The following is a 16,871-nucleotide window of genomic DNA, read 5'->3' as shown; positions in this document are numbered from 1 at the left end:
TCACCTGCCATGTTTTTGTGAGTTTTATTGCTCTTCTTTCCGCCTCTAAAAGAATCAGTTTCCAGCCAGGAAAGAACCAACACCTGATGCTAGATTTACTCAGAGGCACCGGCCAAGGGAGGGTTGCGTCGTCTCCCGCCGATCCCCCACTGTCATATCTGCCACAGACCCACACACCTAGGTGCAGGTATGGTCCGTGTTGCGTTCGTGGTCCTGGTCTTCGCAGGTAAGACAGTTCAAATTCTCCTTTTAATGTTGTGATTTTGTGGTTACTGAACTATTTCTGACATTGCAAATTAGAACAGTTCTCAAATTATGTTGAAAGTTGTTTGTGAGAATTGTGATTTCACCATTATACAACTGTATATTTGTTGTGGCTCATCGAAATGCTCGCAAAATTCATCATGCTAATATTTTTCAATATCATTTAAGTTAATACCAACTGTTTATTTGACAAAGTGGATATATATATATTTTTTTTTATGAAGCCATCACCAAGTTATTTTGAATGCATCATATGCTGATGTATTTATTTACTTGTTGCTGTTCATTTAACTTTGAACATCTCCATGTTGAAACCTATTTTGTTGATGAGGATCTGTCATGAGCAAAAACAAATGCAGCTACCATGAAATTGTGGACCACCTGAACTTAACCAGAGACACCAGCAAGTTCAGAGTGACACGACCAGTCACAGACCACACTCATGTCACTGAGGTGCAGCTGGACATTCTCCTGTATGCCATCCTGGCCGTGGTAAGTAGTCACACTGGGATGCCGCCTCTCTGTTTTGGCGTGTTAAACTGATGGTTTATCCAAGGGCTGATGACGGTTGTGATTTTCCAGGTGGAGAAATCACAGCTCTTTGTGTCTCTACTTTGGGCAACGATGGTGAGTTTGGCTCGATTCCCTGCCATTACATGGCAAATAAAAGAAAATAAAGTTGTGTTTGTCTGCAGATATGGAATAATGAACACATCTCATGGGACCCTGCTCAGTTCTGTGGTATCACAAAGTTCACAGTTACTGAAAATCTGCTGTGGAAACCCGATCTCTACATCATGGAGATGTGAGTATACATGAACACACCAAGTGGACTAGTGGAGACAAAGAGGCACTTTTTGTGGTGTTTGCCAGCATGTCATGTGACAGGCTAATCAGCGACAGAGCAAACCCACGTTTATTAAGTCACACACACAAACACGTATCCATATTCACTTAAGATGAGCAAATATTTGTGTTTGATATGTGTCTGTCAGGACACAAAAGGAGGACTCCCCTCTGACGCCTTTCTTGATGATCTCCTATGATGGAACAGTTATATCGGAGCGACCAGTTAAAGTTATCAGCACCTGTGAAATGGACATCTACAAGTTTCCCTTCGACATACAGACATGCAACATCACTATTGGCTCGAACCAGCACAGCAGTGAGTCAGCTTTCCTGCTTTCACAGAGGTTTGGATTGCTTCTGACTCCTTTTTTCACTTTTAGATGACCAACTTCGCCTGCTCCCTTTCTCCAACACGTCTCGTGCAACTCAGTTCTCCAAACTGGTGATGAGGACACAAGGAGAATGGGACTTCATCCAGCTGTCAGTTGAGAAAATGAATGTCTCAATTTCGGAGCTGGAGTGGGAGCAGCTCAATTACAGCGTATGTCGGAGAGTGAGAGAGTGAGAGAGTGAGAGCGAGAGAGCGTGAGAGTGGGTTGACGTGTGTCCTGTGTCTCTTAGTTCACAGTCAAGCGTCGACCCCTCCTCCATGTCATCAACTTCCTGGTGCCCATCCTCTTCTTCCTGTGTCTGGACTTGTCCTCCTACCTGATCTCAGAACTCAGAGGGGAGAAGCTTGGTTTCAAGGTCACTGTGCTGTTAGCAATCTCAGTGCTGCTTCTCATCCTCAATGACATCCTGCCCTCCATGTCCAACAAGACCCCCCTGATAGGTACAGAACTCAACCCAAAACCAACTCATCACGTATGGAGTCTTACTTCTCCCGACTTTGTTCACCGTGTTTCTCAGCCACCTACTGCATCACGATCTTTGCTCTGATGCTGCTCAGCTTACTGGTGACCATTGTGGTCACATACCTGACGGAGAAAGACGCGGAGTGGCGAGAGAAGGGCCCGTCCCGGAGCTGGCACCCAGACATGATGAAAAACAGTCAGTATAGGACAATGTCAAATAAGAACTCCTTTAAAAAGCATGAATGAACAGGTGGAGTATTTTTCAGGCGAGAAGTCGAGTGGGTGCCAGAACATGTGTGGCCGAAACTGGAGAGACAAGGAACATGGGCAGCTACCTGCAACTGAAGAGGTGCATCAATAATTCTGATGTCGCAGATGTCTCTTTAGCGTCATCCATCGGTGACACGTTTCTACTGCAGGTGCAGGTCAACAAGGAAGAATCATTGCTGGTTCAAATCCTGCAGGAGCTGAAGCAGCTGCAGCAGATGGTTGATGTGCACATCAGCTACAGGGCGGAGGGAGGGAAGTTCCTCCGATGGGCCAAGAGGATCAACCAAGGCTTTTTCATCTTCTACATCATCACTGTCTCAGTCTTCCTCGCCCTCATCTATATAGAGTGGCGCAGTTAGAGAAGCTGACAAAACCATGACACCAATTCAAAACTACTATTAGATTTAATGCTTGTAGTGTTACGCAGCCTTTTTGTGTGGAGCTTCTTGCTCTTCAATTACACACATATCTATTCTATTCTGTTGATGTTGTGAGCATGACTGAATAAACCTTGAATTGAAACATTAGTCTATTAAGGATGCTACCTGGTGCCATGGAGGTCTGACCTTTGAGAACAGAACATCTCAGCAAAGGTAAGAAGACACAGGGGGCACCCTTGATACAGTCAGTCAGGCGGCTCTATGCTAGAAAACATCCCAGTTATTCATTCAAGGATTGGAAGAATTCAATGACTGAATCCTGAATTACGTTCAGCTAAAGTCATGATTTGAATTTCGTGGATTTCATTCAACAAGCAAGAGATAACCACAGTAGAGACAGGTCCCTTGACGTCCTCAGTGTTCAGGCGAGGAGAAGGTGGAAGGTCCAGCTGAGGATAAGGGGATGCTGAAATGCTAGTTCAGACCCAACACAATCTATGAACGGCTGCTTGGCTCAAGACACTGGTTAGGTTGAAAAAGAATCAGGTGCACAGCGACCCGGAACAAAGGATAAAGAAACACTGATCTCAACAAGGAGCGAGGACGTGATAAGCCGCAGCAGACTACAATGATGTGGATTTTAATAGCAACACCACAGACTTGTACTCTGCAGTTATTGCCTTCATTTCAGTCGGCGAAGAGTGAGAGGACAGATGACGGGCTGATCCAGACATGTGGCAGTAGAACCACCCATATACTGCTGAACTATCCTGTAACTGTTAGCATCCACAAGGATCATGCTGAGACTGTGGAGTCAACAATGCGTTGCAAAATCAACTGGACTGCCCTGGAGGCTCAACTTCAGTCACAGGAAAGACGGGGGGCGCTACTGAAGAGTCTATGGTGACATCAACTAAGCTCTTCCTAATAAACGTATGTTTTGTGGTTAGTTAATATTGCTGGAGTTGCACAAATTGTTCAACAAAGCAATCATCATGTACAAATTCACCTGTCGACATTCATGCATTTGATGTCAAATTGAGAGTCATGTTTTCTTAACTCATTGTAAACTAGTACAGTAATAGTCTAAAAGGTTTGGGCAAACAATTTCTGAAAGTCGCAACGTTCTCAACTCATTCCGTAGCAACTAAAATTCCATGAATCATAAATCCAATATCACGTTGTTCCTGCTGTGGAGCATCACAGTTGGACTGACTCCAGAGCCATCTCTAATGAGACTGGGCCCGGCCCTCTTCTTTCCCACGTATCTCCAAAAGGCAGGGTTTGCTCTGGTGCGTCTTCATCATCACTGCTCTGAGGATGACCGGCCGACTCTTCTTTCTGCTTTCACTCTCAGGTGAGATGACTCCTCGAGGACTACCTGTATTGTATTGAACATTTTGGGACCAGACTCATATAGTTTATTTAGGAGCAGAGACATCTGCTAAATAAAATTTCTGAATTTGTTGTGTAGTCTGTCTACTCTAGGTGCCGCTAGTATTGAGTAAGATGATGTTTTTGTACAATTAATGTTTCATCAAGTCGTTGTCGTAGTTATTAACAGTATTTGTTTATGATTCAAGATGATATTTTGTAAATAATAAGTAATATTCAAATGACAATGATACATGGGCACATTTAAAAATGGATTAAATCTGGCCTCCGCCCATCCTGAAATGGCTTTTAGTGACCACAGTGTAATGTAATTTGGCAAGCTAGTGTTGTTAATGGTCTCGTAATGATTTCAGATGCTTGGTTGCAAGAGACACTAATGTTTCTTATATTAATGAAAAAATGGAACGGAATCAATCCAGCTGTATGACAGTAAATAACACGTGCTGTTTGTGTGCAGGGTGTGTGATTTGTGAGCGTCACTGCAGGTATCAGGATGTTTTGGATTACCTGAACCTGTCCATGACCAATGAGCTCTACCAGATGACACGCCCGGTCAATAACTACAAACAACCGACAAAAGTCTATGTGGAACTTGTGCTGTACGCAATCCTGGATGTGGTGAGACCTCAAACATGCACCTCTTTCCATCATACGGTCTATATGCTGACTTTGATAAACGGTAGTTCAATGACAACTCAGTAACATAATGCAATACATTTCATTGATTTCTCTAAGTACATCCTGAAAAAAAAGCTGATGTGCCGAAGACAGTCTCTCTTCATCTTCCAAATGTGGTACTGACAGTAAGTTACAATCATGGATGGAAGTGGACACAATACACTGAGGCCGGGAAGGAGCAGTTCTACTTCAAATGTGTTCCCATCCTCCAATTGCTTATGAGCCGCCGGAGAAAGATGAATGCACTCAACACCCAGATGGGGTTATTAGCTTCAAGTGTAAAACTCCAGTGGATGAACACTCTTTCTCCCGCAGAACTCAGCCTAACAAAGTGGCTGGACACTAGACATTGTTTATGGAACAGGGAAGTGCTACTGGACACCATCAGAGTGTTGACCATCCACATGATGATGACATGTTTTGACCTCCTGTGCAGCATTTTTGCACAGTTCGATATCCAGCTGTGGGCTGTGTTCTGGAACATTGAGCTGGGCCCCATTGGACCATGTGTTCTATGTGGTGCTACTCCTCGCCCTGGCCTCAAGCAGATGAGCCAGTGAGTGTTGTATTCTCTCATTTTGTGTTGCCAAATCTTCAGTGGTCCTCTGACCTGACCCTGATCTGCCCGAACGTGTCAGATGCCAAGCGATACCCATGTTGCTCGATCATTGATCATGATCCTTCTGTGATCCATCTGCTGTGCCCAGTGTGGGATCTGGCTTGTTACTTGGGGTGGGTGGAACGGTTCCTACTACTGTGCTTTGGCGGTGGAAGTTGAGGTGTCGCATTCTCCCCTCAACTTGCACTAGGCAGGGTGCTGTAAACCACATTAATAAAGCCACATTCCTCTCATGATGGAGTTGCCTCTTGCTGTAACCAATGGAGAAGCCCCATTGTGGAGTGGACGCATGTATGAAATACACTTGTAGGGTTCTTCTCTCCATAAAGGCCGAGTTGTCAAAGGAGAATGAATGTTCATCTACAGAAGTTATCATTGATTGGAGCTGACCAACCGCTGTTAGGTGTGTAGCGCATTAAACTGTCTCAGGTGTGGAGCAAAGGCCAGTGGAAATAACTTATAGCCAAGCCTCGTTGTAGGTGTTGCAGGTGTTTGAAGAACAGTGGTGAATCCTAAAATTCTGTGTTCTCCCAGAGCATTGCACATCATGTCCTTGCCCGAGGAAACAAATAGATGAATTCCTAAAACCTCAACACGTCGGTCTAATGAAGTGATAGCCATTCGCCACAAGATAACAGTGTTCTACTGGAGTGTGGGGAGATACACGTATAAAACTACATTATGTTCCCCAGGTGGTACAATGCTTTAGTGTGTTTGATGTTGGCATATTCATTGTAAATTGAGTCGTGTTGGTTACTGCTACTATTTTTCGTACTTTATTTTGTACTTTTTTTTGTACTTTATGCTTACTGAAATTGCTATGTGATGCATCTTAATATTGACATATGAAAATACAAGGCATTTCAAATGTGGGTGCTCATATCACGGGAAGCTATTGTGGGCGCATGTATCAGGCCTTGTAAATTTAAAGAGACTTAAAGAGTGGTACTTTTTATGATAGAGTTGAATACTATTACTGTAAGACAAAGTTGCAGTCAAGAAGACTGATCAGATCCCCAGCCAACTCATTTGTTTTTTAATTTTGTTGTGGTTCTTGGTACCAACAAACAGCGATAAGACACAATTAATGGGATCAGACTGGGCTGAATTAAACTGAACTGCATGTTAACTAGACAAAAATGTATGGGACCTTCTGAATAATTATGGACATAGATGTTTAATGAAATGAATGGGGTAGACTACTGCGTCTACTGATGTGAATATTACAATGTAATACTTTCATAATATGCCTCTATAGTAGTGTCTTACAAACATCATATAGAGGTGGATGAATTGAGAATTGCAGGATGAAGGGCTCAGGGTTTGTAGCTGGCCCAAGCCTGAATTAACAATTCAAGGCAAGTGTTGTGTTCGAGACGCGGAGAGTCACAGGAGGCAGACAGCGGGTCGAATACCATAGTTTAATACAACAATAAAAAAAATACAACAGAAGGTCCAAAACGTCACCGAACCGGGATGAGTCCACGATGAAATAAAGTCCAACAAAAAGCGTCACTGAACCGGGAGAACGAATGCAAGTGTATGTAAATAGAGAAAACAAACACAATGAACAGTAAACACAAACCAACTACAGTGGTCATCAAAACAAACGCACAATCAGGGAAGAGCAACATCAAAGAGAAAACCATGAAGCAACACGGAGCAAATAGACAAAGGAAGGGAAAATACAAACCTCAGAGCACCAGGGTTTTAGACAGAACAAAAGACAAGTCAACGAAAGGATACCGCCAGGGATAATAATGAAGTCGATGTGGCAAACATTGCTGGAGTCCTGGAGTTTTTAAGCTCTAGACGCTGGCGAGAACATCAACTCCAGCCGTGTGCCATTAACCAGGAAGGAGGGAAACACAAAACCATGAATCCAACTCAGTGGCTGCTAAGTGGATGTGAGCCCCTGCAGCCTGATCCCCTGCTCCTCCTTCTATATTCTGTTGCATTTCAAAGATTAGCAATTCTTATTCAACTTCTAATACATGAACTACGATTTGTAAATGATGCTTATCCACCATGTCATGAGTTTTAACATGGCACGTAACAATTCGACACAGTAAGAATGAGGTTATATCAGCCATGTCAGAGAATTAAACATTCTCACACATTAAATGGCATCGTTCACATCTGCTTCAACTATGCCATCTCCATCAAAATTAACTGCTATTATTGATGAATGTTTTATTATTGATATTAATTTATTTGAATAACGTTTAAGATCTGGATATATTTACTGGGAGATGGAGAAGAAGAAAACCCCATGATCCAAGAAATTGTCATTTGTACAACGCTAACATACGTGTATCTCATGTCAATATGAACCACTTCATTGGATGGAAATAGAATTGAAGACAAAACACACAATATTTGTTGGCAAGTTTTTTGCTGGTCTCCTCTGAGGGCTGGGGATCAGAGGAATAAACAGAGTCATAGTCAAAACAGGCAGATTCCTATTGTGTAGTCAGCCTGAAGGAGAAGTTACTGGCAGGTAGCGACAGATGGTTGTCTAAAAAGGTGGGTATGGTACTGTATATCTGAATGTGTAGCTGGTCAACTAATGATGAATGGGTGTGTGAGAGGAGTTGTGGGTGGGATTAGGAGAGGCTGAGCTCTGCAGGGAATAGATTGCAGATGTGTGTGGATTTTGATGATTGCATTTCTGTGATTTAAGGTTGAAAAAGAGCAGAAGTTCATCCCTTACGTTTGGATGGTCATGGTGAGCACTGAACTTTACGGCACCTTGATGGTGGCCTTTTTGAACTAATATCTGGCTACTTGCAGACATGGCACAATGACTTCATTTCCTGGGATCCACGTGAATTCTGCGGAATCAATAACATTTCTCTTCCTGCCGACTACATGTGGAAACCTGATCTCACCATTGAGGAAATGTAAGATTGTGCGACACTCTTCAAACGCCAAACAAATCAATAGCTCATAATGTCATGTCTGTTGGCCAGGACAGAGAGGGATAGAGCTCCTCCCAGTCCTTATCTGAGCATCAATGACAAAGGAGCTGTGGAGGTCCAGAACGACCAGGTGCTGGTCAGCACCTGCAGGATGCACATTTACAAATTCCCCTTTGACATTCAGAGCTGCAACCTGTCTATCAAGTCCGTCATCCATACAAGTATGTTTATTACTTGATGCAGCTTTTGATGTTTTTGATTCATTGTTTTCATTTCATTGGAAGCAATTTGCTCAAAACATTGGCTTGAATGGGTTGAGTTTGCTGATATTTAGGATGTAATGCATCTGACATTAGAAAGGTCTTTCCTCACCAGTCAGAGACATTCGCCTCTACGCCGTCGACAACTCTTCAGAAGCTACAGAGTGGTCTCGAGAGGTAATGCGGACTCAGTACGAATGGTTGTTCATCAACATGACGGTGACGAGTCACAACACCAGCGACTTCACAAGCCAAGACGTCATTATTTACACTGTACGTACGGTTTTTCTTGGGAAAAATGATGTGAAGACGTAATTATTGTGTTTTGACTTTCGTTGTGGATCAGTTTGTCCCATGTTCATTTCCAGATCAACATGAAGCGGAGGTCCATCCTTTACATTGTCAACTTCCTGCTGCCCGTCCTCTTCTTCTTGTGCCTGGACTTGTCCTCCTTCCTGATCTCCGACGACGGTGGCGAGAAGCTGAGCTTCAAGGTCACAGTGCTGCTCGCCGTTACGGTATTGCAGTTGATCCTGAACGAAATCCTGCCCGCCTCATCCAACAGGATTCCTCTTATAGGTGCAGCCAGTGTTCTTGATTCTATTCCTCGGATTAGTGGTTGAGTAACATTGCCTGGTCTGCTCCTTCAGCTGTCTACTGCATCGGTATCTTCGGCTTCATGATGCTGAGCCTCCTGGAGACCATTCTGGTCATGCACCTGATGCAGAAGGACAGTAAGTCTGACCAGAGTCTGAGCGAGGACGGGCACAAACCTACCAATTTTCATGTTGGTATGTTCAGCTTTTCAAGTGTCTTTTAATAATTCTGTGAGGTTCACACTTCAATTTGTACCATTTAAATATCCAAATCTGTCAACGATACCACAAGCCTGGACTCAAGGTGGATGTATTTATGACGACTCTGCTGCTGAAATTGCATCAGAACCAGTACATTGCTCCATGAAGGTGTGAGTTCATGCACCATTAAACAAACCCACAACCTAAGTCATAACAGGGAGCGATTTGTCCTGACAGTCCTCCTCATGCTTTTTGACAGGATGACAACAGCGCTTTGGGAAAGCTCTCCCAAGAGCTGAGGGAAATGGAGCGAACATTGACCAGGCTGCTCAACAATAGGAAGGATGGAGAGAAGCATGGCTACTGGACACAACTCGCATTCAGAGTTAATAAAGGCTTTTTTATTTTCTATGTCACACTTGTTAGCTTGTTTTTGGTAGTGCTCTTTTCCAAATGGATCATGGATTAGAAACACCTGCAGCCAACTACAGTATATGATAATCATCATGCTTGCGTTCTGGACAAAATTAGATTTTGACACTGTAATTATGTTTTCCACCCTCTTAATTGTGTGGTGTCAGTGTTGGACAAGAAGAACAGGAGACAGCTGCAGATTATTGGCGTCCATCCGTTTATTCTTTTAATTGTATTAAAAGCAAAAGCAAAGCAAAACAAGAATCACTCCGACAGGGAAGCTCTTATTACTATAAGTGTTCATCATATTTGTATTGGCTTTTCAAGTGCAAGTTACACGCTTTAGTGAGGCTTATCAGAGGTGTTTAGCTTTTTTGCTCCTGTTATCTCGCTGAAAATATATCGCCACATACACTGTTCAATGTATTGCATAACTCTGTATCACAAATAAAAAGCTCAGCACTTTGGAACATGGTTTTTATGACAGCAAAAAAGTGTCCTTTTTTGTGTCTTTCTATGCCTTTTTGTGCAGGCACACCAAACTTTGTTGTGCCTGTGTTTTTCTCCTACCAGTGCCAGCATCTTATTTTTGTCATCATCCAGTGCATGTGTTTTAACCACCACTTGTCTTTGGTGCTTCAAAGCATCCTTTTATTTTGGTCTGTGCCTTAGTTGGTGTAGTACTCAAGAGTTGTGTTGGACTCGTCTATTTGATGGCACAGATGCACAGATGGGAATCAGAGCTCGAAGAGTCAGGGTTCGAGATGCTCAGAAGGAGGGACAAGATTAAAAACAAGTAGATCAGAGGGCCAGCTCAGAAAAGTTTTGAGACAAAGCTAGAGAAACCTGACTTGAGACAGGAGTGACAGGAGACATGTTGGTCAAAGAGTATTAGGAATGGAGGTACCAGGCAAAAGAAAAAGAGGAAGATGACTATTGCGGTTCTAACAAGAGATCAAACTGAACAATTAATTTGAATATGAAAGGATGTCCCCAAGTTTTTGGATCCATTGGTCAGTTTTGTCTGGGAAAACAACACCTTCTGAACAAGATACAGGACCCGTAACAGCTTAAGCCTTGCACTGCAACTGCAGACCTTCATCTGGTATGACTGCATATTATCCCAGTCCAGCCAAGATGCCCAATTATTCATTGACTTGGTACCAGTCGACCAGTCCTGCAAGGCAAATAAAATACACGAGGACTGAGTCCAACATGAGGTGAGTAAAAATATTGCTGAAAGGAAGAGTCTGAACTGTCAGTGAAAAGATTTTTTTAAAGTGACTAGTAACCTGCATAACTGTTCTCCATCTATTGTAGTCTTCGATGCACATTTTTGCACAATTTAATCACAAAAATAGTTATTAATTTAAAAATATACAGTACCGTCCATCACATGGCAGGAAGTCGAAGTTATCATTGGAGCAAGTACAACAATAAGTGTCACTCTTTTCACAACAACCAAATTAAATTTACAAAAGTTTAGAGATCATTAAACATTCATATCTTATTTGAGTCAATTTTCACGACACCACAGAGATGTTTCATGCTGGGTGCAAAGGTTCCTGCTTCTACTTTTGCTGCTAAGTGGTGTTTACTGTCCTGCCCTCCCTGTGGAGTCCAAACCCACCACTTCCACATGCCTGGTGAGTGGTGCTTCCCTCAGCTCAGTCTCTTAGACTCTCTTTGAACTCAGGTGACACTGAAGCAACTCTTGGCAAGACACCAGTGGACCGTTGTCTTTAAAAGCGAAGGAATTTAATGATGAATGGCGCTGGCATTTTCATTTTGCTGGGACTCTTGGGTAAGTCTCCCATGATATTGTTGTGATTCAAAAACAGCTTGTTGTGTGGGTATAATCCTCCTACAGATTTTGTTGCACATTTTAAACATTGTTTATAGAAACAAGCTTATTTTATTGGGCTGGACTAAATAAGCAGCATCGGAAGATAGTGGTTGCCATAAAGCAGTATAGGTGTGATTGGGCATTGGGATGAGCAAGACAAGCCCAGATGCTGAAAGATGAGTAAAAGATTAGCTAGCTGCTGGTATTGTCTGCTTTTTTAAAATCTTATCCATAAACAAAATATTTAGTTGGGGCGTAGACATGTTTTTGCTGCCATGTTCAATGCCTGCAATAGTCTCTGTAAACAGCAGAATATTTCCCTGAGACATGAAATGGTGCCAGCCATCAATTGCGAGAAGACGTGATTACATCAGTTCCACCAAATCGATCTGAACAAGTTGTGGTGAACTGCTGATGGATCTTTAGCTATTAATGATTATTGAGTAGAAAGATGTGCCATCACTCATGTCTCTGTAAGTAGGTTGTTTAGATGACCATTTTACATCCCCACATCCTCCACATTTTGGTGTAGACAACTGCAAGTGCACTTTAGGAACTCAAGTACAAAGTTAACAATCCTTGACCATTGAAAATGGAGTGTGATCAGAAGAGGAACCGGCTGGACAAATGACCAATCAAAGAGGCGACACTGGGTAGACACCCAAGTTTTAAATGCATTTATCTGTGTGCTTACAATATGACTATTTGTAGTTTCAGGCTCCGCGAAGAAAACCTGCTCCTATCAGGATGTTTTGAACCATCTGAGTCTGACCAGAAGCAACGACCTGTTCACCATGACCCGACCTGTCAAAGACTACACAACACCCACCAAAGTCTATCTGGAGGTTCTGCTTTACGCAATTCTTGATGTGGTTAGTCTGTTCATCACATAGAAGATTATCAGTGGAAGTATTTTGCACTGTGTTTTTCATGTATCAAACCAGAGCATGACTCCTTTCTCCAAGCCTATATTTCACATGCCCTTTTTTTTTTGGGTCACCACACACCTTTCTCACCTTTTCCAGCCGACCTCCCCCATTCTCTACCAGCCTCATCTGGTGTCTGTGACATCTGACTTTGTCGCGTGTGTCTGTTTTATCCATTGGCATCTTTCATCACTCTCACCCCCTTGTACTCAGGGTCATCCCCTCAATTGTCCCAGGGACTTTCCTGCGGAGATAGCAACACGAGGCCTGTGAACTGTGCTGCACTTGGATCTATCGCTGTAGCAGTAAAAATGTCACTAACGGTTTTAGCAGTAAATCTTCAGCAACGTCTTGCTTCAGTTTACATGTATGACCATGAATAATGAACAAAGGCTTAAAACAGTGATGGGTTGCAAGCTAATGGGGTACTGACTACACTACACAAATTAACAATTTATTTTGCTTCAAAACTTCCTGATTCTTTTCCTTCGTCTTTAAGCATTTCAGCCTCCTCCTCCTCCAGCACTGATCTTGATCATCCTCTCTGGTCACATCTATTCTCTTCATGTCCTCCTTCATCTCTTCCATGAACATCAGTGGATGCTTTCCTATTCTCCTTTTGCCCAGTTCTTCCGGATTCTTCCGCCAACATTTTCCCTGACCCCCTGAGTCTGGCCTCCCTCACTTCACCTCCAGACCTTTCCACATGTCCTTCCTCGTCACTCCCAATGAAAACCTGAGCATCTTCAATTCCAATGTCGTTGTTCCAACAGTCGCCTTCGCTTGTTCTACCCTGCCTGCACTCTCCTCTGGTTGAACTTATCTGTTTTCAGAACCTGTAGTCCCTCATCTTCTCTGCCTCCTTTCTCATTCACACGTGCTTTGTCCTGTGTCTCCTGAGCTTCATTCCTCTTTGCTCTAGCTCATACCTCCACCTGGCGTCTTTACTATCAGTACACACAACTATATCACCAGCATCGTCCATACAGACTCCTCTCTATCCTTCTCTGTCCATCAGTTCAACCCTCATACTGTACACTTCTCTTATGCTCCTGACTTCCTCACCCACTTCCTATCCCAGTCACATTCTTTCTTTTGATCCACAAAGACACAATGCAACTCCTTCTGACCCTTTTTCTGTACTTTCATAATATTAACAGGGAATTATTATTTTCGTTCTGTCTTTGCAGAGAGAGATTGACCAGACGTTTATATCCTACGTATGGATGTTCATGGTGAGTCCATCGTTCGGTAGTTTCAGTCAAATCTTTGTCTGCAGGCAAATGAGTACTGCACCACGGAGGTTCCGGGGATGTTACAGGATCCTGGTCCTTGACCATGGGGACAGTAAAAATGGAAGTAGGAAGTTGTTGCCGAGAAGTGCGATCAAATTTAAAATGGAATCTAAGCACAGGCTTCTTCAATTTTGATTCATTGCAGCCGGGGTTGGAGAGCGTGTCTGCTACTTGTATTCAATACTCACCATTGCCTTCTTGACTTCTTCTTGCCTTCTGATTCACGCTGTAGACTTGGAAGAACGAGTACATCTCCTGGAATGAAACTGAGTTTTGTGGCATTCAAAGTGTTGCTATTCCCACTGGCATTTTGTGGAAACCAGATATCACAATTGATGAAATGTAAGCTCACACCTAACACTACAGTTATTTATTTTTAACAATATGCGTGAAGAGACTTGCTGCAGTCAACATTCACGTCTGACTTTTCACACAGGACAGAGAAAGACAAGGCTCCTTCAAGTCCTCATCTGGTGATCTACTATAATGGTTTGGTGCAGGAGCAGAACAACCAGGTTCTCACCAGCACTTGCAGGATGCATATTTATAAATTCCCGTTCGATGTCCAGAGCTGTGAACTCTCGTTCAAGTCTGTCGTCCATGCGAGTGAGCGCCTCACTGGTGTTGTTTAGTTCAAGATTCTTCTCTACTGATCGGATGTCTTTTGTCTTTTCAGCGGAGGAAATTGAACTTCATCACGTCCTGAGCTCCACGGGAGCCACAGAGTGGACACGAAATCTGATGCAATCCCAGTATGAGTGGCTGTTCATAAACATGACCGTCATCAACAAAACAGTGCAAATCTTTAACTATGACCAGGATTACATCGTCTACACTGTTCGTATTTCTTGTAACTGATTCTGCCTTGAGCCTCTCATGGATGGGGGAGAATATTACATGAAGAACGTACAGTATTTTTAAAATGATGCTATTTTCCGGCAGATCAACATGAGAAGAAGGTCTATACTCTACACTGTGAACTTCCTGCTGCCTATCCTTTTCTTCTTTTGCTTGGACTTGGCCTCATTTCTTATCTCGGACGTTGGTGGAGAAAAGCTCGGCTTCAAAATCACTGTGCTTCTTGCCGTCACTGTGATGCAGCTGATCCTCAACGAAATCCTGCCCTCTTCATCCAACAGCGTTCCTCTGATAGGTAACATGATGAAGTTATAGCCCAGATGTTTCTCAATGTGTCATGTTGGTCTGTTTGTCCGTCACACCAACACACTTCTTTGCAATGTCCCCAGCGGTCTATTGTATTGGGATGTTTACGCTGATGATGCTGAGTCTCCTGGAGACCATTCTGGTAATGTACCTGATTCAAAAAGACTCTGAGCCTGAAAAGCAGGACACTGAAAAGAAACAAGGTGAGAATCTGACTCAACAGCTAAAGAAGGTATTGTAAGGAGTCCAAAAATAACAAAAACATGTTTTCAGGAAAGAAATGGGACAGTTTTTGCATCAGTGACAGGTCCACTGATGGGACTTCCTCTGAAGCGATGAAGGTTAGGAGCAATGGTTATACTGTTTATCTGATAAGCAATCATTTTGCCACAGCATGGCTAAAGTGGTGGCAGCCAACAACCTGCACTGTGGGGATCACCGGAGCATTATAAAGGAATCAGTGATTTACCTTTTTTAAACATTTGTCATGATTTAAATACATTAGTTTACGTCTGTGAATGTTATAATATGATGAATTTTTAAATGTCATGTGTTAAGTCATTTACTACTATATGTATATTATATATTTCCACTTGCAATTTTATGTTATTTTTCATTTTATTTTTTCAGAAAAAACATCTTCACTGAAAAGAAGGGAACTAAATACATGGATTGTACTGATTCTTGTGATTTCTCATCAAAATAATATTTTCTTGTATATTTAATTTGCATTTTGATTTATTCAAGATATCTTTCTCCAAATATGATGCAGATTTTATTGCTTTTTTTGCTCTTGAAACACGCTCCATTATTAGCTTCATTTATATATTTTGACTCAAGTTGGATGGAAAAAAAGAGAGAAAAACTCACTGCGATCTCCTCCACAGGCCAGTGACAGCCAGCAGCGAGAGTCCCAGAGTGTGGAAAGACTCTCTGGCGACATAAAGGAGTTGACACAAGCTTTGACTCAACTCATCAACAGCAAGACTGAAGCTGACAAACCGGGCTACTGGAGCAGAATGACTGTCACTATCAACCGAGTTTTCTGTGTTTTCTATGTCACTGCTGTCAGTGTCTTTTTAGTCTTCATGTTCATACAATGGCAATATTAGATGAGACCCGAAGGCTTGAAGGATGTCTTGATTTGAAAATGAAAATAATATTATCTTGATGCCTTATGTGAAATATCAATATTAACTTTGCTGCCAGTGAATATCTGCACCAAATATTAAATATTGAATGTTTTATTGTATTAAATTATTAAATGAAACCAAAACCGTGGCTTCAGATCTGATGAAATGAAAACACCTATTTTCCACATGTCAACTCGGACATCCTGCTGCTCAACGTGACAAACAAGATGGTCACAGTAGTCAAGAAACAAAGGATAAGTACAGCCCAGATCATTTCCCTTAATCATGACCATGATGAAAGTGAGCTTTCCAGCGCTGTATTTGAAATGGGTTGGTTAAACGCTAAAGCACACTAAGTGGTTGCTTTCAGTGGCGGCTGGACAGTGGGGGGCGCCAGAGTGCTGCTCCACCACTCGAGAAAGTGTGTGAAGACGTTACAATGAATGAACTAATGCCTGTTTAAAAGGAAAGATAAGATTCAGAACAGTGTGTTCACACTTTTTGAGAAGCGAGATAAATATTAAATGGCTAGTAAGCTGTTCCGCTGGTCCACCATGATGCTGAGTCTCACAACGCAGCCCTGGTGTCAGGTTGAGTTACATTTATTTTATTTATTTTGGCAAAACAACTGAATGTCTTTTCTAATATCTGGGGAACTGTAGTGTCTGACTGCTATTTGAATGTGAACATTTCCCAAATTTTTATCATGTAATTAGCTGGAGATTTTACAGTTTAAAACACTCATTAAGTAAAGAAACATGGTTCTTGAAGGATAATTTGTTTAGATTGTGATGATCAGCTTTTAT

At 42.4% G+C, this 16,871-nt stretch overlaps 3 protein-coding genes across 3 annotated transcripts; all 3 read left to right on the top strand.

Moving 5' to 3' along the window:
• The first annotated feature begins 28 nt into the window (after positions 1 to 28).
• On the top strand, positions 29 to 2,675 carry LOC128751244 (5-hydroxytryptamine receptor 3A-like). The gene is made up of 10 exons (XM_053852143.1): positions 29 to 226; positions 596 to 756; positions 847 to 891; positions 960 to 1,069; positions 1,260 to 1,429; positions 1,494 to 1,654; positions 1,735 to 1,945; positions 2,023 to 2,163; positions 2,234 to 2,316; positions 2,387 to 2,675. Exons 1-10 carry the CDS (start codon positions 190 to 192, stop codon positions 2,594 to 2,596), a joined length of 1,329 nt encoding a protein of 442 aa, XP_053708118.1. The 5' UTR covers positions 29 to 189; the 3' UTR covers positions 2,597 to 2,675.
• Positions 2,676 to 3,937: 1,262 nt separating this feature from the next.
• On the top strand, positions 3,938 to 9,756 carry LOC128758117 (5-hydroxytryptamine receptor 3A-like). The gene is made up of 9 exons (XM_053863992.1): positions 3,938 to 3,974; positions 4,470 to 4,630; positions 7,993 to 8,037; positions 8,103 to 8,212; positions 8,282 to 8,451; positions 8,606 to 8,763; positions 8,859 to 9,069; positions 9,141 to 9,277; positions 9,547 to 9,756. Exons 1-9 carry the CDS (start codon positions 3,938 to 3,940, stop codon positions 9,754 to 9,756), a joined length of 1,239 nt encoding a protein of 412 aa, XP_053719967.1.
• A 1,584-nt stretch (positions 9,757 to 11,340) lies between these two features.
• LOC128758051 (5-hydroxytryptamine receptor 3A-like) lies at positions 11,341 to 16,044 on the top strand. The gene is made up of 10 exons (XM_053863871.1): positions 11,341 to 11,347; positions 12,259 to 12,419; positions 13,664 to 13,708; positions 14,001 to 14,110; positions 14,205 to 14,374; positions 14,445 to 14,605; positions 14,711 to 14,921; positions 15,016 to 15,135; positions 15,206 to 15,273; positions 15,820 to 16,044. The coding sequence occupies exons 1-10, from the start codon at positions 11,341 to 11,343 to the stop codon at positions 16,042 to 16,044; spliced, it is 1,278 nt and encodes a 425-aa protein (XP_053719846.1).
• Positions 16,045 to 16,871: the final 827 nt, after the last annotated feature.

Source organism: Synchiropus splendidus, chromosome 1, assembly GCF_027744825.2.
Source record: "Synchiropus splendidus isolate RoL2022-P1 chromosome 1, RoL_Sspl_1.0, whole genome shotgun sequence".
NCBI lineage: Eukaryota > Metazoa > Chordata > Actinopteri > Syngnathiformes > Callionymidae > Synchiropus > Synchiropus splendidus.
Note: the sequence above shows the minus strand (reverse complement) of the source record. Positions and strands in the feature narration are given on the sequence as shown.